The sequence below is a fragment of the Diadema antillarum genome, unplaced genomic scaffold (genome assembly GCF_040938485.1).
Source record: "Diadema antillarum isolate AM-2024a unplaced genomic scaffold, OU_Dant_1.0 scf00000075, whole genome shotgun sequence".
Lineage (NCBI taxonomy): Eukaryota > Metazoa > Echinodermata > Echinoidea > Diadematoida > Diadematidae > Diadema > Diadema antillarum.
In genome coordinates this window covers 623,035-645,641 of record NW_027270964.1, presented here as the reverse complement: position 1 = coordinate 645,641, position 22,607 = coordinate 623,035, and the positions used below count along the sequence as shown (strand labels likewise).

Here is a 22,607-nt window from a genome sequence, read left to right as displayed (position 1 = left end):
GATGTCATAATTCCAAGCTCTCGTTCTCACGCTTACCTTCTATCTTTATTTGACCCCAAAAGCATTTGATGAAAGAAGTGCACGTAGCATAAACTCTACATGTGAGAAACACAATCTCTCTCTTATTTTGTCATATTTTTCCCATCTCACACATTCTCATATCTTTTGGAGTTTTTGTTCTGAATCTCATTTCTATTTATAAGAAAATCCCATAATGCAACTTGCCATACTAGGTCCATATACTTGGGTGCCTAGGATCACCGTCTGTTATTGTGTTGACTTGCACAGACAAGACACAGAGATTCAAAGTGCTCCATTTGCCATCAAAGTTTTTTTTTCTCTCTCTTTTTTTTCTAACATGAGTGAATGGCAGCAAATAAATCGATTGCCGCATCAAGACGCCAAAACCGATAACTTCTGTTTGTGAGTGCGGCTTCTGCCACACTATCTTTTCTCCTTGATCTGCGAGCTCCTCCCCACCAGTGTTTTGGTTCCTTCATCCAAGACTCATTAAGGGAATGGCAGGACTCCCTCTCTGTCTGTCGAGCCATCACATCTTGACGTGGAGATCAGCCGAAGCAGGACTTCAGTATAAACTCCGGTTTTAATTTCGTGATGTGTCTGTCCTCTTTTTTTCCTATTCTGTTTTTCTGTCTTTTTGTCTTTCTTTTGTCCTATCTCGTAAATGGAAAAAAAAAAGACAAAACTAATCAAAAGAAGTAGGCAGAATTGGTGCTATGGCTCGGGGACAAATGTAGAATGAATGGAACTTGTTGTCTACCGTCTATGTTGTTTGTTCTCCGATTTCGAAGAAAAGTATTCACTCGGCTCCTTTGACAATGGTCTCGTATCTCTCCACCAAGATCCCCCAAGGAATATCACCTGTGGAGATGAAAGAGAAACCTCTTTATGAAATGGGAGATGCAATTTAATTTTTCAGCTCAATGCCGTCGCCAACTCGGATACAATTTCAATTTTACTCTCTCTGCACGGACTAGCCCACTGAAGTACTTGATCCCTCCTGCTAATTCTACGCTCCATCATCTGGAGAAAATGTCAAACGCTACTTGATCGCGTGTTTCATTTGATAGCGGAGAAGGAAAACGATCTCTGCAAATACGTCTTTCTGCATTGTTCATCCATGATTAAAAATTCGCCGCAAAGGAAAAGTTGTTTTCTGTCGTACCCTTCATAGACCAATGCTATCAATACACCTGCCTCTCGTCTGACCCTCGGGATGCATTGCAAAACGGTCCTCAGGTCTGGAGGGAGAAATAAACATTTGAGGTCGTAATATCCACTTGATCTTTGGCAAGATGCCATTGCAAACTCATCTGGACATAGAAGAGAGCATCGTAATGGGATGCATGCGATGTTGAGACGAAAAAACGGAGTACGACGAGAGAATTTTTCGACTTCAGTGTCTGCGTGTTTGTAGATGGCATGTATGGAATCAAAACCATTCTGCTTCGCTTGTGCGCGAGTTTTACGTAGGTGGCCAAGTATTTTCCAGTGATGTGAATGTAGGTTCTTTCCCGAGGGATTTCAGTCTCACGGGAGCTCCCTTTATGATGTATTCGTAACAAGTTGAGCCCCGAAAAGATCCCGTCTATCAGCAGATGAGAAGGTGAAAATAGTTTTTGGAAAACCATTTTTTCATTGGGTCTATACTGTGTGTGTAGAAGGGAGTATGATCGCTCTTTGAGGACGACCCCAAGGGTTGTGATGCCAATCAATGCCCCAGATTGTGTCATGCTAAGAGAGACATCAGAAGGAGTCTGTTCCGTACGGACACTTCGGCGGTTTGGCAGTTGTCTGTCTGTCCGTCTGACTGTGACTCATCATTGCATCGCATGCACAACAGGTGCCATATCCACCCACCCCTGTGTGCAAAGCATTCTATACCTCTGTTTGCGAAGGGTGAGAAGTCTGCGTGCGCCAACATATTCGCTCACGCGATTCCTTGCCCTCTGTATCTCCAGCGAAAAATGAGTTTGTTTTGTTAAGCTGCGGCGAGGGGCAAACACACACTCCAATGATTCATATCTCTGGGATACATGTGCTGACACAAGTGGCATGCTCTGTTTGGCATTCCTGTCGCATTGGTACCCTTCGAAATATCAGCCAGACATACGTCCACGACAGATTAAAGGAGGCTCAGCTCTCTTTTGTGGATTAGGATTTTGCAGATTAGGACTGTGCAGCTGTGATTTACCAGGAGTGTGAACGTGAAAAGTGGCTCTCAACAAGTGTCTTTCTTTTGAGAAATACCATATCTTTTATGTTGAGTGGTAAAAGGCAACTTTTAAAAAAAAAAAACTTTTAATGAGGTGCCTTTTAAGGAGGTGAATATGCAACTGCTTTTAACTTAACGGTGTCCCTTATTTGAGATCAGAGGTTGAGGATGTGGCCTGTTAAACTTCAAGTAAATATCTCTGGGATAATGGTATGAAAGTGATTTGCTTAAACTACCAAAGTGCCTTGTTCTGGACAACAAGGTGAGGATATTTGGAGGTCCTTAGAAATGTGGCAAGGTGCCTTGTTCAATATGGGAAGGCAAGATGGTAAGTTGTTCAGATGTGCCAAGACACCTTTCTGCCTTCTCATCACTTCTCAACAAGGTGCCTTGGCTGATTTCAACAAGTTATTATTTTACCATGGTACTTCGCATTGAAGCTTGCATCGAGATGACGTGGTACCAATGAATATTGCATAAACTCAAGCATGCTCTCATATTCATATTAAAAGGAAGCTGTTAGTGAGACAAAGCTCTTTCTTTAATCTGCTATGTGAAAAGGTAATCAGTTTACACATGACATTCCTGCATTGAGGTATGATAGAGTTAATCAGGTGTAGGGCAATTGATACTGTAAAACAAGGAATGTTCACATGCATTTCAATTTCGCGAAATTTGTGTCAAGATTCGCAAAATTAAAATGCATGCGAAATTTCTTGTCTACACTATATGCAGTGAACACCAGTGGCAATTCGCAAAATTTCATGCCACGAAAAAGGCCGTCGGCTCCAATTCGCGAAAATTTGTGCCGCGAATATATCATATTTTACAGTATGCTATACAGGTGTATGTATGTAAAGTGCTTCACTGTATTGAAGGTTCTTCCCAAGCTGTATAATTGGCAGGGGTATGCAGTCATCTAAATATATTGTTTTAGAAACAAAGTCCATAGGATGGCACTGATGCTTTACACTTGTGTGTTGAGGGTTTTTTTTATTAAAGTTTTAAGTAGGGCCTACAGGATATTTCATCTTATAAGGTATTGAGAAAGCGTCAATACTTATCTTCTGGCTGTCGGTGATCAAATTTGGAAGGTCCTAGTGAATGCTAAATGAGATCAAAATGTGGAAACTCAAGCGTTAACAGGCAAAGAACAGATCGGGATGTGAAGTACAGTAAATCCGATTATTCTGCTTTAAAGAGTCGCCCCCACCATTCTCTCGGCTCAGTCAGAGATTATTTCTGCCCAAAGCCAGGGGCATTGGCAGAGGCGGCACACCGTGTCCAGTTAACTCGCCTAGACTAGAGAGAGAAAGAGAGGGGGGGGGGTAAAGAACAGCTCCCCTTTCCAGGGATAAGGAGGTGTCGAGTGTATGTTGTTTCTTCCGTGTAACGTGCGGTTCGGTCGCGATCTTATGCAGATCACGTTTCGTGGCGAATATATCGCGAGCGCCGGCTGCTCGGATATCTCGGCGCGGAAGACTCGGCAGAAATATGACTTCAGCGCAATTCTCAGAGTAGGGATGCGAGATCATCCACCTCGGAGTGGGATGACATGGAGAAATCAACAAGGAGCTATGCATTCCACACGTGACTAATGACCAATTTGTGTTCTCAGCAACTTCTTTAGTGTTTTGTTGTAAGATTTATGCCGTCTTGATTAGTGCTTTGCTGTAAGATTTATGCCTCCTCGAAAGAATGTTGGATGTATCGTCTGCTTGAGATCGCAAGTTAATGCAGGTTAGAAGGAAATTCCCCATTCAGTCTTCCATATGTGGTGGATATATGACAGTATAGTCTTTATTCAGGTGATTGTATAAAAAATGTTGTTCCTGTGGCTCTTCCTTCTCAACCCTTTGAATGCAAAGGACTGCGGACATTGTGTACAGTGCTGTGGGGTTGCATGTCCCCAATCAACACTCAAAGGTGTAGTCTGTGTAATAAGACACTTTACCCCGAGGTATTCATCTTTTATGAGGTCAGCATTAATACCTGCATGCAGCAAATTGAACCGTCTGTGTGTGTAGGATGAACTGGCTCTGTGCTTTGTTTCAGTCAGGTTTGTAAACTAGAGCAGTCTGTGTTTTTAAATCATGAAGCTTGGGTCCTATTTTGGTCATTTTACACATTAGTAAGGAATCCCGACTGTGTCTTACCTCTGGTTGGTGATGGGAACCCTTGTTTTATAATCACAATGGTAAGGAAGTATAATTGGTCGACTACAAGGTGAACCGGGGGGAGATGATACTGGTATTGTATAGTGTTCTCAAGAGATGCGTGGATGGAAGACTGCGAGACTTCTTTTGTAGGTCACATCGCAAGCCTCATTACTGGTGTTTTCTTTCCTCGGATCTCCAGTGCAACAACGGCCCTCAAGGAAGTAGCGACAAAAGGACGTTGGTGGCAGCTTTCTCTCCTGACATTTTGTTTCTTCCTCTTCGTTGCCGCAAAGAGAGAGACATACCGTCAAAAAAAAAAAAAATCATATATGCATACACAAGCAGGAAGCTTTTGAATCATTGTGGGAAATCGTTGCTTTTGATCGGATGAGAGTCACGCGAGTGTTGTGACCGGTGCACCAGCACACTCACTTTCACTTTAGAGGGAGGATAAGGACTTTAGTCATTGCTGCGTGAACTCTCCCTTCCGTTGCTCGTGACAAGTATGGCGAACCTGAGAAGCCCGACGTTCAGCTATCGCGTCCTGAAGATCCGTAAGCTGTCCGAACCTGTGTTTAGGTGAGCCCACAAAGTCACAGTTTGATGCTTGATTGACATTCATGACATTTGTTGATTGTGTGTCATCACCCAAATGATTTGTCTTTTTGTTTTATTCTTATCACTGCATATAGCTCTGTAAGTGAAATTACAGTCACAATTTGATCGCAGTTTTAAAAAAAAGATATGTAGTTCTCGCATGAATCCAGCCACAGAATGAACTCGTTCTCCTTTTTTTTTTTTTTTCCGGAAGTAACAGAGTCATGTACACTGAAATAGAAGTGTTTAGCCGTTTTTTGGCACCGAAAGTGGAAGTTGTAAAAAAAAAAACACACACACACACACGGTACATACATTGGGAGGATAATGTTACCATGTTTTGAGATTCACATTGGCGATGTAAATGCTATCTCTGACTGAGGTGTGTGATAGAGCTAGATGCATACTGTGGCATTATGAGATCTATGCAGTTTGGTGTATGTTGTTTGGTAACTCTGCATGTAGAGAGTGTTTTAGCTAGAGTCTTCAGTCTACTCAAGCCAACCTCTATCTAAGGATTTGTCGTTGCTGTTTTGCTTTGTCCTTTGATATTTGAGAGCTTATTTTTTATCCTTCCAGCATTATGATCTATCATAAGTAGCACACATATTTTGCTCTCCCAGGTCTTGTATGATAGACAAGGGTCACTTACTGCTGCCAAGTTTTCCTAGTTCTGAAGGCATTTTTACATCAACGTGACTGTTTTGAGATATCTCGAGCTTGGATTTTCATAACCCAGTGACATATTAGCGCGCTGTTTGATAATATGAATTCAAATTAGCATGCTGATAAGACAGCTAAGCTCGAAAACATTTCTTGACCCAAACTCGGGAAATTTCTGAAATAGCAGAATGATTTAAAAGGGAACTAGCACACTACTTGATAATGTGAATTCGCCTCAAGAAATCATTGCAATGCATCCCATCATGCCAAGTGTGTGTGACCCAATCAATGAAGGCAACCTGCCCACAAATCGCGAGTAATTTTTTGAAGTTGCGTGCTCTACGGGCACCGTTTGCACATGCTCAGCTATCATATTAGCTAAAAAAAAAAAGATTTGGGTTAATTCTCTTCCAGCTGATGTAAATAGGAAATGAAATAGTGCGCTAATTTGTGATTACAGATGTGCTTGTAAAATTGTGCTCTTTCTTTCCAGACTGACGTCAAAGTGGTTTGGAATTTCCCTTTAAACAGACTGGAGTGCAAATTTCGCTCTCAAAGTGAATGCGTTCTTTCCTATTCACCCGTAAAATGATGCACCGTTTGCTGAATCTCTTCGCGGACATCTTGCTCCATGTAAGATGAGACTAGTCAGCAGTCACATGTGAATTTGTAGTCTAGAGTATCGGTCGTCCTCGCCTCTTCCTCATTAGATGTTTCGATTGGTTTCAGTTTCGTTACATACCCTCACCCACTCCCCTCCCCCCCCCCCCCCCTTTTACAGTACGTCTTGGCATTGATTTTCCCCCATCCTAAAGCACAATGCCCTTAGTCTTATCTATTCAGACCCCACGGCCCTGCATGGACAACGAACGGCCATCAGTCGGCGGAGATGAAGGTGATAGTCACCACTCTGATGCATTCTTGCCAGGGATGTAAAGTGACATGCCCCTTTAACCTGATAGAAGACTAGTCACGAGTATACTCAGGCAGGTGTCTATGGGAAATGTGTGTTAACCTGTTGAGGATGGGCTGATTTTCCCTACGACACGCGTTTCACATAGACACTTACCCGAGTTTACTCGGGACTTGTCCTCAATGGGTTAAAGGGCATGTGGTTGGTTTCATATGGAGGATGCATTGTTGTCTTGTGTTCCTTCATGTTTAACCCCATTACAACCATCATCCTATCATCCTTATACCTCGTTCACATCATGTACAAATTCATTGCCAACAGACTGTAGGAGTTAATGTTCAAGACATTGCCATGTGCATATTGTAATGAGAGTGAATGAAGTCGTTCCAAGGTCTGGGACTTTATCCTTAAGTGTTTCAGTGCCACTTCTAATGATGTAAGAGGATTAAAGGATGGGTACATGTTGTTGTTGGGTGTTTTTTTTTTCATTCCAGTCACACGTACACAGCTCTACTGCATCTCATTTCATTGTGTCCATATCGAAATAAAAAGTTCTGTTTTCTCTGCTTCTCCGGATCAGTTGAGGTTGTGTCGTAGACCTTTGTAAACAGTTGCTAATGATATACTTCATATTCCGACTTATTTCTCACTATCTGGAATATGGTTGTAACTCTCTTTATGCTCTTGAAAGTGACTTCTCTTTCCTGTGCTTGCATAAAATTATCATCCGTTTACTCTCTTCAGGGATATTATTTTCTTAATGCTCCTATGGAGTATATGACAAGACTTGAAGCATGCAATTCACAAAGGGCACATACAATTTTTACGACCAAAGATTGAAATTGAAAATGCTTTTTGGAAAACCTCACATTTGTTCTAAAATAATGCTCAAGAAAGTCCTTTGGATCATTGAGATCATTTGACAGAATTTAGGTTCCAAAAAAAAATCTTCTGATGACCTTTTATGCTAATTATGAAAATCATCAATTTAGGTGAGGAGTACGTGAGACTGTCTAGGGTCTAGTGAAAAGGCATATATTTCTGAAGAAAGAAAATATCAAATCATTTGTTGTCAGTTGTTAAAATGTTGGACGGAGGCTTTGTTCTTGTCTTCATTTTAGTTTACACTTGTCTACTGTGAGGCCTTTCTGGTCATCATGTGGAAGTGCACAGGAAGCCATTTTTGCAGTTGTTGTTGAGGCTTTGATGTGTCCAGAAGCTACACATATTCAGCTGTAGTTCCCACAATATTTGTGTAGTCCTCCCTATCCAGCTTGCCTTGTTTCTTTTCTACCATTGCATCCCTTCTCTCTCAACACCCTCCCCTGTGTTCTGCCTCCCTCTCCTCCTCACTTCCTCCTCTTCTTCCCTTCCACTTTTTTTCTTCCTCTTCCTTTTTAACTTCCTCTTCCTCTCCTTCTCTTCTACTTCCTTGCTTTCCTTTTCTCTTCCTTCGTCCTCCTCCTCTCTCTTCCTCTCCCTCATATTCCTGCTCCTCCTTTTCACCTCCCCTCCTCCCCCTTCCTCAATCCTCCTCCTCCTCCTCTTCCTCCTCCTCCTCCTCTTCCTCTTCTCCTCTTCCTCCTTCCTCCTCCTTCTCTCCTCCTCCTCTCCTCCTCCTTCCTCTTCCTCCTCCTCCTCTTCCTCTTCCTCCTCTTCCTCTACTCACTCCTCTTCCTCCTCTCCTCCTCTTCCTTCTCCTCCTCTCTTCCACACTCCTCCTCTTCCTCCTCCTCCTCTTCCTCCTCTTCCTCTTCCCTCCTCCTCTTCCTCCTCATCCTCCTTCGTCATGGTCTTTCCTCTTCCTTCCTGTCTTCCCCTTCCTTCTCTCTTTCTCCCTCTCTCCTTCCTCCCCCCTCCTCCTCCTTCATTACTCCTTTCCTCTCCCCTACCATCTCTTCTTCCTCCTTGCCTCATTCCTCTCCTCCTCCTCCTCCTCCTCCTCCTCCTCCACTCCCCTCCTTGGCTTCTCCCCTTTTGCCCCCTCCTCCTCTTCCTTCCTCCTCCTCCTCCTCCTTCATGCTTCTTCTGAAGCATCCTACCAGATTCATCCAAATCAGATTTTTTGGGGTGCCTTCTCATGCCATGGCCCCTGTGTTTATAGTCCTCTCCAAGCTGTTCAAGTGGGTCTTTAGTAATCGGCACATCTACGCTTCCCAACCCTCCCACTTCAATTTTGGACCATGTGTGTGTGTGCTGGTATGACAAGTGCATCTCAAACATCGGATGCCCGGCAGTCTGCACATGCATGTGATGTTCTTCTGTGCAAACCGAGTAACATGCATACCAGGGAATCTTTGAGCTCAAACAGAGACCTTGCCATTTTAACATTACTTTCTTCACTTGGCCGATCAGAGAAAGTCAATATGGCCATGTTAGCTCAGGAGTTTACCCTTTAGCAACTGAAGATTCTGTACATAATGGCCTATTGTTCCCTGGAAGGTACAGCAATATTACTGTTATTTTGACAACTTTCTAGATTATGCAAAATAGATCACCACATGTTTATTTTTGTCTATAAGTTATGTCTATTGAAAGCCTTTTAAGACTTTACCAAGAGACTTTTGTGTCACAGAAATAATTCTGACATACTTTTGTTGTCCTTTGACCTCTTTCATATTACATAATTATATATTCTATATGAAAACAATAGAAATAGTGAAGCATAAAACTACAAAAAAGCGGACGGGCAGTTTTGGGCATTTTAGGGAGTAATATGACGGGCAGTTTCGGGCAGTTCAGTGACTAATGGGTTAATGTCAATGGATACTTGCACAAACGCACACATGCAGCTGTGTAAAGTCTGCTGTTCTTTTCCTAGGCCAGCATCAGTTTAGTTACATCTATACTTTAGTCTGTAGAGCAGATGATATCTATGCCAGCGGAAATTACTTCATATACTTACAAAATATACTTACATTACTTAACACAGATTGATAGAATACATACATTTCTAACGAGGGCTCATCCTTGATACGAGAATCAATCTTGATCCAAGCTCTTTTCGCTGTCTGCGATTTTATTTTTCTTCACCCCAGCGATGTTGCTTTGTTAACTTAACCTGGTATGCATTTTTCTTTCTGGATGTTATCAAGCAGAAGGGCCATAATTCAAAACAAGGCATGCCTAGGTGTATCTCTATAAACATTGGCATTCGCACGTAAAAGATGATATATGTCGGCAAAATGTTTATCACATAATGTATTCATAGATACATGTATGTCATAGTATGCCTATGCTGGATTCCAAGATTTATTATGATGCATGTCAACTTTTAATCAAGAGATGCATTTCTTTGAAGTCAACCAATATTTTTTCAAAGTATGACAACAACAGCATTTGAGGATAAATTGCATTTTGAGGGGGGGGGGGAAGAAAGAAGAAACATTTTGTATGTTGCTTCACTGGCAATAAGAGACGGTGCCTAAAAACATTTTTGTAATTGAATCCCAAACTATTCTTATGACCTCTTCTTCTCCCCTGCTGATGACACTAACACATTTTGGGACCTATCGCTATCATTTTCCGTAACTGCCCTGGGAAAGCCAAGTCAATCAGGAGCGAAACGTTTCAGCTTGTGCCATGTTTCTGCAGCTGGCTCTCCTATGGGAGTTTATGTCGCCAAAAAAAAAAATAGAAGAAGAAAAAGGAAAGAGGCGAAATTGGGACAGTCGAATCTTGACACAGTGAGCATTTCCCCCCCCCCCCCCGACCGACCGGCAGACCCCGAATATCTTTTCAGTCCCTCTCCCGCAGGCAACTTTGACAGTCCGAGGGGCTCGTACGCTAACCCTCGCAACATTCGGGGGAATTTTTGTTAGCAATGCAGATTGGTTTTTGTGCTGTCTGGAGAGTTCTGAATTTGGATAGCAGGCCATCCCTCTTTTGAAATTGGAAAACACGAACACGTGCCAACATTTTGTCTGATTTTGTTTGTTTGGTGTTTAACGCTACAACTGCCTCAGACAGTAGGGCAACATATTTTCTTCCTCTTCTCAAAACATCATATTTATGCACAATGTCATAATTGAATGCCCTGAAATGTTATGGAGATGAGGTTTTTCAGACCCATGATTCAGATATGCCTTGCATCACACCGGAATCCCTTCCCCCTTACCCTTCCATGTGTTTCATGATTTGTCATGGTTAGCATTGGTTGAGCATGGTTGTTTAGCATTGTAAAGCGCTTCGAAACGTGTTGTATTAAGCGCTGAATAAATATTTCATATTATTATTATTATTATTAACATTGAAATTTTCATGCCATGGAAATGAAACTAGCACAAAAGTCAAATTATGCAAATTTTTTGCTTGTTGTTTGTGATATATTATTTCATATTGTTGATTTCAAGGTAGGCATATTGGTATGGACATAACTGTTATGTTATGTTTGTTTTTTTCTAGTTTTCTCCAAGTTCGCTCGTTCTGTCACATGAGTGCATTTGCTGTCATGTTCAATGTGGACCAGTTAGTTTTAACAGTAGTATATGCTGCCAAAGTCCTTGTCTGCTGTGGTAGCGTGGGGCTGTTTGCAATGTTTATGCAGTTGTTGTGACTGTCTGCGAATTTTGTCTTGCCCAAAGGAGCACAAAAAAATTCCACAAACAAAAATATTTGCCTGTACAGTATGCGCTCATGTGGCATAACAATCCATTTTTGCAGGATCCCTTCACCAACGCCACGATACATCAGTAGGTTTAACACTCACGAGCGCGGAGAGAACGCATTTAAAGGCATATAGACAGGAAGTGACGTGTATTGGTCTATCACGGTGACTTATATTTTTGGCGACTACCTTAGTTACTCGCTTCTACCGAATCAGTCACTGATGCACATTGTGAAGTCTGCTGGGAGGGAATTCCGGATTCCGGAGGCGTATGAATTGTGACTAAATTCTTGGAAATGCAGAAGTCGCATCACGGAGCAGCATGCATTGGCAAGACCCAGGAGGGCGAAGCAATATGTCATACTGAGGGCTAGACTGATCCATAATTGATCACGAGGGAGCGTAGATTTACTCGACACTGGGGTTTGGATTTTATTTTTGCTTTTCTGAAATGGTAAATGGCAGGAAATCTAGACATCGCAAGTTTCTTGACTCCATGACCATAGGAAGGTTGGGTCAGGAGCTTGGCAGATAGTTTCTATCTGCACGATCATTCAGCTTTTGTCTTTTCTCGCTCGACAATGTTTAACCCCTTCTGTGCCAGGAACTCTGACAGTGTGTACACGATGCTATGAGATTTTCTGTGGTAATTAGCCCTAAAAGCACTCAAAGGGTTAGATTATCAAGGATGAACTGGCGATTATGACGGAGCATGGCAGGCTCTTGTTTACTGAATCAGATTGTGGATGGAGTATGGTGCGAACAGAAATTGCACCAAAACTAAATCATGCAGTGATATCATATGCATGGTGGCGCTGAGGTTTCACAGCTGCCTTTACTTTTGTCCTTTTTTTTTCTTCTTTTTTGATGTAAATTTTTAGATGGTGTCTGTACCCTGCATTGAAAATGAGCTGCCAATGCCAACTGCGGTTCATATTCTGCCGCCAACTGGTTTAGGCATGCAGCGATTGTTGTGATAGCGGTTCGCCTGCCGGCCCATGCGTGAAGACAGATTCCCAAGACGCAGTTCCGCGGCAGAGCGCATCTGTCAGACCGTGCCAGCAGAGCGGCTCCTGTTGCATTGTGGGTCGCCGCGGCTGAACCAGAGCGGAACAGGCTCTCTCCCTTTTTCTCGATTCCCGCAGAATCCAAAATGGCCGCATCAGTAACACTTCTCCATCTAAAAGATTTCCTCTTCCCTCAACCCTTTTTCCCAAATATTCATGAAATGCATACATGCACATGGCATACGACTGGGTAGTCATTACGTACTTGCACAGGCTTAAGGCTCTGCATCTATGCAAATGGCTCGTCTCTGCAGCTCCGTCAACATGGAAATTGCTCCAGTTGACGTAAGGAATCGATTCAAAACAAGTTAGCCTCATTAAATTTGTCTCAACCCACTAACCCCACCATCTCAAAGAAGAAAGCAAACAGCCACAACAAGAGTGAGCCGTTGCATCCATTTGAATTTCAGTCTTGCGCAGATGGGATTAGTACAGATCGCTGGCTGACATAATATTTCCTGCTCAATGCAAAAATGCAAGGTACAAAAATAAACACAAGTTTGCACATGTTCTCTGAAGAGCGAGACATTTACATTGAACTCTTTGTACATCCCAATGTCGAATTACCGACTGAAATATGTACTCAGTTTCAAAATCAGAGCAATAGGGAAGTGTGTAAATAGCAAAGCAAGTAAGAATTGTTGTACTTGTGTACCAACAGTATCTGAGCCAAAGTGTATAGACAACCTGTTCTGTTAGTGCTGAAGGGCCATTAGAGCACCAGACTAAGGCCCTTTCTGCACTGATGCGACTAAGCTGTATTTTGATCTTTTTTTTTCAGCCTGTTGTACTGTGTGGTAGCACAGACATTAATCTCGATCAAGATTGTTACTGCTGTCCAAGGTCGTGCTTGTTATGATGCAGAAAAAGAGACAAGAGTGTATTTTTGTTCCCCAATCTGCACATCTTATGACACATTACGTTCACCATTGTCCTAAAATGATCAGTCAGTGAGCACTGATTTTGTAAATGTAATCGCCAATATGCTATCTCAAAACCTTTCATGTGGTTTCATTTCAGCATGGTTGTGACACAGATCAATTTGGTCTCTCCAATTCCTAGTTTTCAATGTTTTCTTTTCTTCCGTAGCTTCAAGTTCCAACATTATTTCCTGTTTAATGCTATCGTTATGACAATCTTGTCAATGCTCTTCACTTCCTTTAATTTCTCTGTTGTGTGTTGGTGTGTGCATGCCCGCTTGTCGAGGCATACTTGCGCACGTGAAGTGTGTGTGTGTGTATTTGTGTGTGTGTGTGTGTGTGTGTGTGTGTGTGTGTTTGTGACGTCTTTTTTTGTAGGGACCTACCCCCACAAGTATCTGCTTTTCTGTGGATTCACCACATATTATTTCAAATCTAAATATGAATATAATATACCCTATTGACTGATTTAAGTGTATCCAGTAACTTGGATCATTATGAAGTTCATATAATATACATTGGCTTTTCACATTCTTGTTACTATTTGATTTGTGGAAAATCTTCAAGAATATATGTAAATAAAGTGACAAATTTTACACCTGATTCAATAGTCGTGTTTGGTTTAGTTTTTTTGGGGGGGTACATTGTGAGCATATATGTGGAAGGATATAAATTGAGTGCCCTTGATTGGTTGGTAGATCTACAGAATCAGATGCAATAGGCGCCAATGGGGGGGGGGGGTTTAATACGAATCCCTTTTGATATAAAAAGGCACCAAAAGGGGGTCGATGTGAACCCCTCTGGTAGAGCTTTGTGGACAGCATGATGAGCTAATCGTCCTTTTTCTCTTTTGTTGTCTCTCTTCCTCACTGCAGCTTCGATGTCGAGAATGGCCCGTCGCCGAGTCGGAGTCCCGGAGTGGAGGCGGCCAGCCCCTCGTCGGGACTGGTCCTCAACTTCCCCCAGCGGAGGGAGTCCTTCCTCTACCGCTCGGACTCCGAGTTTGACCTCTCCCCCAAGTCCATGTCCAGAAATTCTTCCATCACCAGTGAATCGTAAGTCACCATCTCCTTTTGTTTTTATTCTTCACAGCACACTGTTTTCTTATTGTATCGTACATCTTGCCCAGTAATAGCCTGGTATAATCTCTCTGTATTGTGACTCTATGTTTGGGAATATCGTCCGTCCATGAAAAGTGCCAGCTGTATAATTCAAGAGATTGACTGGAGTGGGGAGACTAGGCCTACCGATGTTTTCATCAATTGTCATATAATGAATACTTGTGTCTGAAGTGATGTATCTACTGAAATGCTGGTCATATCACAATTGTGTCTTGTTATCTATTCAATTTTATGAACTGAGATTTGTTCTGTTGTCTTTTGTTGTTGTTGTTGTTGTTGTTGTTGTTGCTGTTTTTGTTTTTGTTTTTTTGTCTGGAGCTCCTCTGACCCACCCATTCAATTTCACTTTCGCTGGATAAGTTGTCTGGTCTCGATGTGACTGATTCTTTTTTCTTTTATGCAGAGTCCTAGATTGATAAGGAAGTACAGTATTAGTTACGACAGTTTCCCATACATCAAGAGGAAGAATATGTGCTTCATTTTGTACGTGTTCTGTCTGTGTGCTTGTTGCCGCCCATGTAGCCATGAAACATTTATTTAAATGAACACGGCTCCCAAGAAAAGAAGATATTCCTGCATAATGTATGTCTGATATCAAAGGACAAGTTCACCCAGATATACCTATGGACCGAATGAATGCAGCAATACTACTAGAACACATCAGCGAAAGTTTGAGGAATATCAGACAATCCGTCCAAATATTTTTGTGCAGCCATCACTGGATGAGAAGACTTCTACACTTTGTGGTGTCACATTCGAAGAACGATAAAAAGAAAATATGACATATTTTTACTTTTCTTGCATGATAAAGGAGCACTTGACTCGCCTCTTTCAGAAAGGAGGGAGAATAAATCATTACCCTTAACATACATTGTATGTTAGTAACAAGTTGAAGTAGCATGTACTCTTCATTAAAAAAAAAAAAAACATGAAATTTTGTGGAATTCTGTTAATATCTTCTCTATATTCTATATACAGGGCATCACAAACTGTAGTAGTCTTCTCATCCAGTGATGGTGGAACTTAAACTTCAAAAATTCATAGCTCTTGAACCGATTGTCCAATTTTCTTCAAACTTCACTGATGTGTTCCCCTAATATTGCCACTGAATTCACTCAATCCACACACACAAGGTTATTTTGGTGAACTTGTCCTTTAATATCCTTCTATAGCACATATGCAAATAAAGAGCAGATGAAAGTGAAATATCTTTAATAGTGTATGATCTATATCTTCTCCGACCTGCTGTGTGTAAAAAAAAAAAAAAAAATCACCATTGTTTTATCTCTTACAGAAAAATGATGCAGGCCTTTAAACCACTACTTGTTCTTGAGCAAGAGAGGTATAATCTTTTATTTGTTTGCCTTGGCAATCTGAGATATTTTCGGTGGCACATTCGTGTTGCAGACACGACAGTTATCGCAAGTGTTTCTTCCTTATGTCTGATGCACTCAAAAACAGTGGTAGATTGTACAATTTGGCCATAAATGAGGCAAAGGGAATGCACCTTGAGATTTAGTCATTTTTTTCTCAGAAACTTTTTCCTCTACACAAGATATGCACTCTTTCCAATGGAGGTCACAAATGTTGAGCATTAACCATTTTAGCAGTAGAAGGACATATCTCACACCTTTTTCTTTCACCTTCATTATTCTGTCTTTAGCAAAAGACCTAAAGACTTAAGATATTCATTAGATGTACGATCTAAAAAAAAAAGAAAGATCACAATATTATACCAGATAACCATATCTTAACATTCACTCTTTCATTGTGGTTTGAAAGGAAAAAAAGAATAGCAAACTTGAAATTCCACCAGACTGTACATCAACATAACGTGGTCTCACCGTATTATAAAACTTGTCATGTTACAAATTTCAATAAGCAATAATGCAATAAGGGGATTATTCACTATCAATATGGCAAAGGAAATGCTACACATATCCTGGCATTTTAGTATTGGATGTGTGCCAACATTTACTTACTTTTGATGGAATTTATACTAAAATTACCAATACCCTTATGCTGATTTTTTTTAGAACGTGCTTTGATAATCCTTCAATTACTAAATTATTGTTTGAGTGAGACACTTGAGAATTTAAAAAAAAAAGAGGAGAAAGAATACATTTTTCTCAAGATATGGGAAAGTCAAGATAGTTACTTTGCCTGATCATGGCCAAATTGTAAACAACATACTAGTAAGAAAATGCTATGATAAGCCCAAATGGGACGTAGTGCCAATTTGCTGATTTTATTTATAGATTTCATTTTCATCAACACAAAAGATTGAGTCTCATGCTTTTAATATGAAAACAGGAAAAAAAAAGTATTTAGCAAGAACAGGTTCAAATCATTTTAGTAACAGAAGTACTGGGAATATATTCTGACTGGCTGTTCAGTGTTCATTCCAGAGTATCTCTTCAAAAGAGTGAGATTATGAAAAGTTTTATTTACAATTTCAGTTTTTTTTTATTTAGTTTATGTGTTTATTTTACTTTTGTATTGTCAGTGATCCATGGTAATGAAGAAATTTACCAGGCATATGGCACTTTCTCTTAAGTACTGGTCTTCCGAGATGATTGTCTGAATTATTCATATCTATTGATTTTGAATTATTGTAGGAAAACTATTTTACTATTCAAAGTTATATGCACCATTTCTGATCAAGATGAGAAAGTCCCATGTGGTCAGACAGGTGTAACGTATGGGATAAGAGTTACTGTTGTTTTATTTCTTGCAGAAAAATGGCCCAAGCTAATAAGCCATTGCCTATAATTGAGCAAGACAGGTATACATACATCGTGTGTTTGTATTGCCAGAAGTGTTAACAGTTTCCACATTGGGGTGCTTTGCTTTGACCGGAGCGATGTGCTTCGTTTAATGTCCAGCATTTTTTGATTTTTTTTTTGTAACAAGCTTCTGAATGTTGGGTGCAGCTTGATGGGTTGCAAGTTACGCCATGTTCACATTTAACTGAGACGCACTGTATTACTTGTATTTGTTCTGGGGTTGTTATTATTTTGTTACCTTCAATATGCACGTTGACAGGATAGCAGCATTTAAAGGTTGCTCAGTGAAAATTTTGAGGAAGTTGGATTAATGTGAAGAGAATTACTTGAGTATTTTGAATCGTAACAATGGTGCACTTAGTAGTAGATCATGTGGCAATGACAGAGATCTGATGTATACATTATTCTTCTTTTGTCATGTGCGTGACATGTCGCAAATCTCAAAGGCAAAGTCTCTTCTCAGCTTAAAGCTTCATCGAGCATGTCTTACTGGTTATTCCTCAAAATTTCTTTCATTCTTCAAAAACAAGCATGACAAATGTGAAATTCATGCAAGTGTTTTTGTTTTGTTTTGTTTTTTCTTACATATCTCTTCAGACTGCTTTCCAATTTTGCTCAAACTTTCACTATTCCGTTGCTGCATTTTATACGGTTATCAGACAAAGAAATGTTCTCTCATGTGGTTTAAGAGAAACTCCATCCTGCTATTATTTTGCTTCATGTGAAAAAATCTCAAGAGGCAGATCAGTGAAAATTTTTTGGGGAAAATCAGATACACCCACACATGCAAAAAAAGGGGGAAAAAAGAAGTTGTTAACTGTTAAAGTTTTCAGCATAAGGCAAAATAGCAACTGTGTGATTTTGGTGTTGAGCAACTCTCCTTTAAATTTTTTCACAGGATTTCACCCATTTTGATACTTCTCCTGCAAAATTTGTATTCCAACCTGTTCTTGGTGAATTGTACTAATAAAGAGTAAAACGTTTTTGCATGTCCACCTCTGTGGTTATAAGTTCTGTCAGTGCCTAAGTATTTGAGGAAAATGAAAATTAGTGAAATTTTGTGTAAAAAAAAAATGAAGAACTGCTCAACTCCTACAGCATAACACAGAGTTGTAAATTTGTGTTACTCTTCTACATTTGTACAATTCATAACTTTTATTGTGTGATTGTTTTTTCCAAATTTTCACTGATCTAATTCACTGATTTTTCTATATTCGTACAAAGGAACATAATACCAGGATGGAACTTTCCTGTAAATACCCATTATCGATAAATCTGAGACCATCAATTTATATCTTGTCTTTGTGCTACACATAAGAATGCAATTGCTAAGTTAAGTTTGACACCTTCAGTGTTACATTTCTTGAAAGGTTTTCTTTCCTAGGACTTGTGGGTTCCTCTCCACAGATGCTAGGAATAGATTTTTTTTATCTGCACATTTTTACTAACCTCACCACACCTCTTGTCTTATTCATGCACTTTTTTTCCTTTTTCTTGGTTTCTTTTTATCTTTTCTGTTATTTTTTTTTCTCACTTGCATCCTTTTGCGTAAATATTACAATTTTTAAGGAGAGTTATGACAAGATATTTACAGTGTTTACGACAAGATATTTACAGTGTTTACGACACACACTCGAAGCAAGACAGATAAAGTTGATCATCCGCGTTTTGAACAAAAGTTTTGACTTGAGGCACAGTGTTACACATTGCTAAGTGTGTTGAACACTTTGTTGGACATTGATGGGTTGAAATGATAGTATGCATGTCTGCATTGACATTCGTGAGAATTTTTGCATGAGTTGAACAAGAAATAATCCCTCACACGATACGAGGGAGGGATCTGGATGAGTATTGAATCGTTTTGGAGTTAATACTGTTTGTTGATGAGTATTGGTGATGTTCTAAAATACGGTGTGGGTTACACCTTATAAAGTGATGATGTGGATGATTCAAATTAATTGCATGCTCTTATTGGAAGCCGTGTGACAGTGAAAGTAAAAAGTGTCCATTACAGATCCATTGGATGAGATTGCATACATATGTATATAGATAAAGATATACTAGTATACAGTCAAAGCTGTCTTAGTGACTACCTGTCTATAGCAACCACCAGTCATATACGACCACTAAAAACAATTCCCTTTGAGAGAAAAAGCATGTTATAGAACCTGTCTATAGCAGCCACCAGTTATAACAGCCACTTTTTTCGTCTCCCTTGAGTGGCCACCGTAGACAGGTTTGACTGTATATATCATATCATGAAGAGTTCAATGGCAGAATGAGTTCACTCCATTCTTATTTATTTATTTGATATATTTGCAAATAGTGACAAAAAACACCTTATCAAATGTTAAATTCCAGCAACCTCGTGTTAGAATCCATATCACCACTTTATATAGAGGATTTTATATGAGGCCTATAATTCTGTGTAAACCTATGTCCCGGTAGTGCACTTGAAGAATTTATATGCAAAAGCAGATATATCCATTTTTATCAGTTGGAGGTATTTGAGCTTAAAGCTGCTGAAAAACAAAGATTATCATTTTAAAAATGTAACAATTCTAACAATGTTTGCAAAAATATTTATTGTTGTACAAGGAGTGCAGTATCAGTGAAGAGATTTTATATTTCTCTACCTGATGATGTCCTTTCTGTGAATAAAGAAAGAATTAAAAATGGCATTTATCTGTTTTTGCATTCAAATTCTTCACTTATTCTATATTCAATATAGTGCAGCAGACAGGGTCATGGTTTATGCTTCACTGCGCTTTTAATCTACTGCATATCGCCAATCATTAGTTGAGCAAGCATCACATAATTATGCCAGGGCCGCTAGAAGTGGAACTACTGTAATATATGTTATTCATGCTCGTCATATATTATATATTATTGGTCAGCATATCTAACTAAGGCAGTGTTTCTCGTACCCCACAGGAGATGTCGGTTTACGGTGATGCTGGAAGTTTGTGTTGACATTTATCTCATCATTCATTTGGTGATACGGCATTATTTATATGTGAATATATGTATATATCTCCTGCTATATACCTCCCTAATCTCTCTTCTCTTACTGTCACATTCTTTTCTTTCTTTTTTTTGCATCAAACTTTTCTCTGAACCCTGTGACCCAAGATTTTTTCTGTCATTGCTTTTTCCATCTTTCTTTCTCTTTCACTTCCTCTTTCTACCTCCCTCTGTCTCCCTTTCTTTATCATATTTTTTATCCCCCTCTCTCCCCCTATCTCTCTCTCTCTATATATATACAGGGCGGCCCAAAAAGAACGGAACACCTAAGATCTTTGATTCCAGCAATATTGTTAAAAATACGTCATTATTTTGCATACTATTAGAAAGGCCATTCTTTTTCCAATAGAATGACACCAATTTCTTTAATTTTTGTTAATGCGTTATGATTTTAGGACCATTTTTGTGAACCCTTGCAATTTTCAAAATGTGATCATTTTGCCCTCTCAGACATACCGAAATCAGCGACAATTCGGCTTGCCATAGAACCAGTAGCGTTCACTATGTGTGGAATGTGGGTGGAAGGTATAATTGTTGTTGTCCGTTATCATTGTGAATAATGGGAATGTCATTGTGAATATCATTGTGAATGCTACCAGTTCTATGGCAAGCCGAATTCTCGCTGGTTTCGGTATCTCTGAGAGTGAAAAATTATCACATTTTGAAAATTGCAAGGGTTGACAAAAATTGTCCTAAAATAATAACACATTAACCTTAATTAAAGAAATTGGTGTAATTCTATTGGAAAAAGAATGGCCTTTCCAATAGTGTGCAAACTAATGCCATATTTGCAACAATATTGCTGAAATTAAAGATCTTAGGTGTTCCGTTCTTTTTGAGCCACCCTGTATATATATGTATATATCTTCAACCATGTCTCATCTCCTCTTTGTATCTCTCTATATTTCTGTCCCCCTTTTTCTTTTTATCTTTCTCTTCTCTCCCTCTCCCTATCCCTCTCTCTCTATCTCTTCAACCATATCTCTTCTCACTTTCTATGTCTCCCTCTCTATAACTGTCTCCCTTACTCTTTCTATCTCTTCTTCACTCCCTTTCTCCCTCTCCCCATCTCTATCTATATATCTTCTACCACATCTCCTCAATCTTTCTACCTCTCTTTGCCTCTATCCCTTTCTATCTGTCTCTTCCACCATCTTTCCCTCTCCCTTCCCCCCCCCCCTCCTTTCCAATCCCTCTTTTTAACCATCTTTTTGTTGTCTACGTTGTCCGCAGACATACACAAGAAGACATTATTGTCACGCCATTCGCTCAAATCCTTGCCAGTCTACGGAATGTACGGAAGAACTACGTCCACCTCACGGGCCTGCCCCAGAGCGCGCCCAGGTACGTCTTCAATCTTTTCGGCAGAGAGAGAGAGACATAAAGTGAACCATGGCAGAGATGGAGGGACAGTCTGACAGTCGACAGTCTGACAGACAGACAGACAAATAGACTACTAACAGACAGAATCAATCATGTAGATTGTAAGACGAATCATGGTGGCGAAGCACAGACAGCACCTGATCCATCACTCATAATTATTATTATGTCAGCAATTAATTGAGGGCATAATAACATTAATACTTGGCATCAACCACACATACAAACATCACATTCAATAGGAAAGAGCTCAACAACAAGTAGTGTTGTGTCGGTCATGTGATTTGCCCACTGAACTTGACGGAGAAACAGTTTCGAAAGGAGAGACACTCCCACGAGTCTAGTTTCCGTATGATATTGCGAGCTTAGGTTTGAAGGCCTGGTACGCATTTGCAGCTAAAAGCATGCGATTAAAACGTATTTACAATGAAACAAAAGGGTCATGCTGTACACAATATGAAGTGAAACCTGCCACAGTTTGAAACACAATACAACCCAATGTCTGCAGTTCTCAATGCATACTTAAAAGGGGACTCGAAACCAAACGTGATGTGTAAATGATAAGAGAGTGTAGGATTGTGAATTATCTTGTGAAGAGAGAGAGATATATCCTATGCAGATGAAATGAGGTACATTGTTTCCTTCTCTTGATAGAAACTAGTATTTTTTTTTTGTCCAATCAAGGAAATACAAGCACGCTGACCATACTAACAGCCTGCATCTGATAGAATTTCACTTTGAAGAGAAACACACTGACATGATATGACACTGTCAAGAAAAAAAGAATTATAGTTTTATTTTTGTTTCAACTTCAAAAAAAAATATGAAATTTAAGATGACTGTTACAGAGAGGAAAATATCTCCTCTTCTTCATGAATGTTGACTTGACGACATCAAATACAGTGGCTCTGTAGCATCATATGCCACAGGCGTAATTAGCCCAAGTCAGCGGAGCACTCCTTTACATTTAACTTGATACATCAAAACTTTGAGCTCTGCACTTGGAATAACTGCCTTCTTGTTCATACACATGATGTCGCAAATACCACCGGAACAAATCACCAAAGATCATATACATTCAAAAAGTTTTAACCTCTTCATCATGAAAGTCTTTGTAAGGCTTGTCAATTTTTAG

General features: G+C 39.9%; 1 protein-coding gene across 11 annotated transcripts in view; it reads left to right on the top strand.

Annotated features, from left to right (window-relative positions):
• LOC139717438 (3',5'-cyclic-AMP phosphodiesterase 4C-like) overlaps window positions 1–22,607 on the top strand; it is a 270,777-nt gene that overhangs the window by 227,864 nt on the left and 20,306 nt on the right. For 3 of the 11 annotated variants that reach the window (XM_071628941.1, XM_071628939.1, XM_071628938.1), the window contains exons 2-5: window positions 4,595–4,974; window positions 14,037–14,216; window positions 15,577–15,624; window positions 21,326–21,436. In XM_071628941.1, coding sequence (XP_071485042.1) covers window positions 4,901–4,974; window positions 14,037–14,216; window positions 15,577–15,624; window positions 21,326–21,436 — 413 coding nt within the window. In that variant the 5' untranslated portion in view covers window positions 4,595–4,900. Of the gene's footprint in view, window positions 1–3,646; window positions 4,975–14,036; window positions 14,217–15,576; window positions 15,625–16,841; window positions 17,068–21,325; window positions 21,437–22,607 lie in introns of those variants that run through there. The other 8 variants (XM_071628936.1, XM_071628937.1, XM_071628943.1 and 5 more) reach the window with 6 other exon arrangements.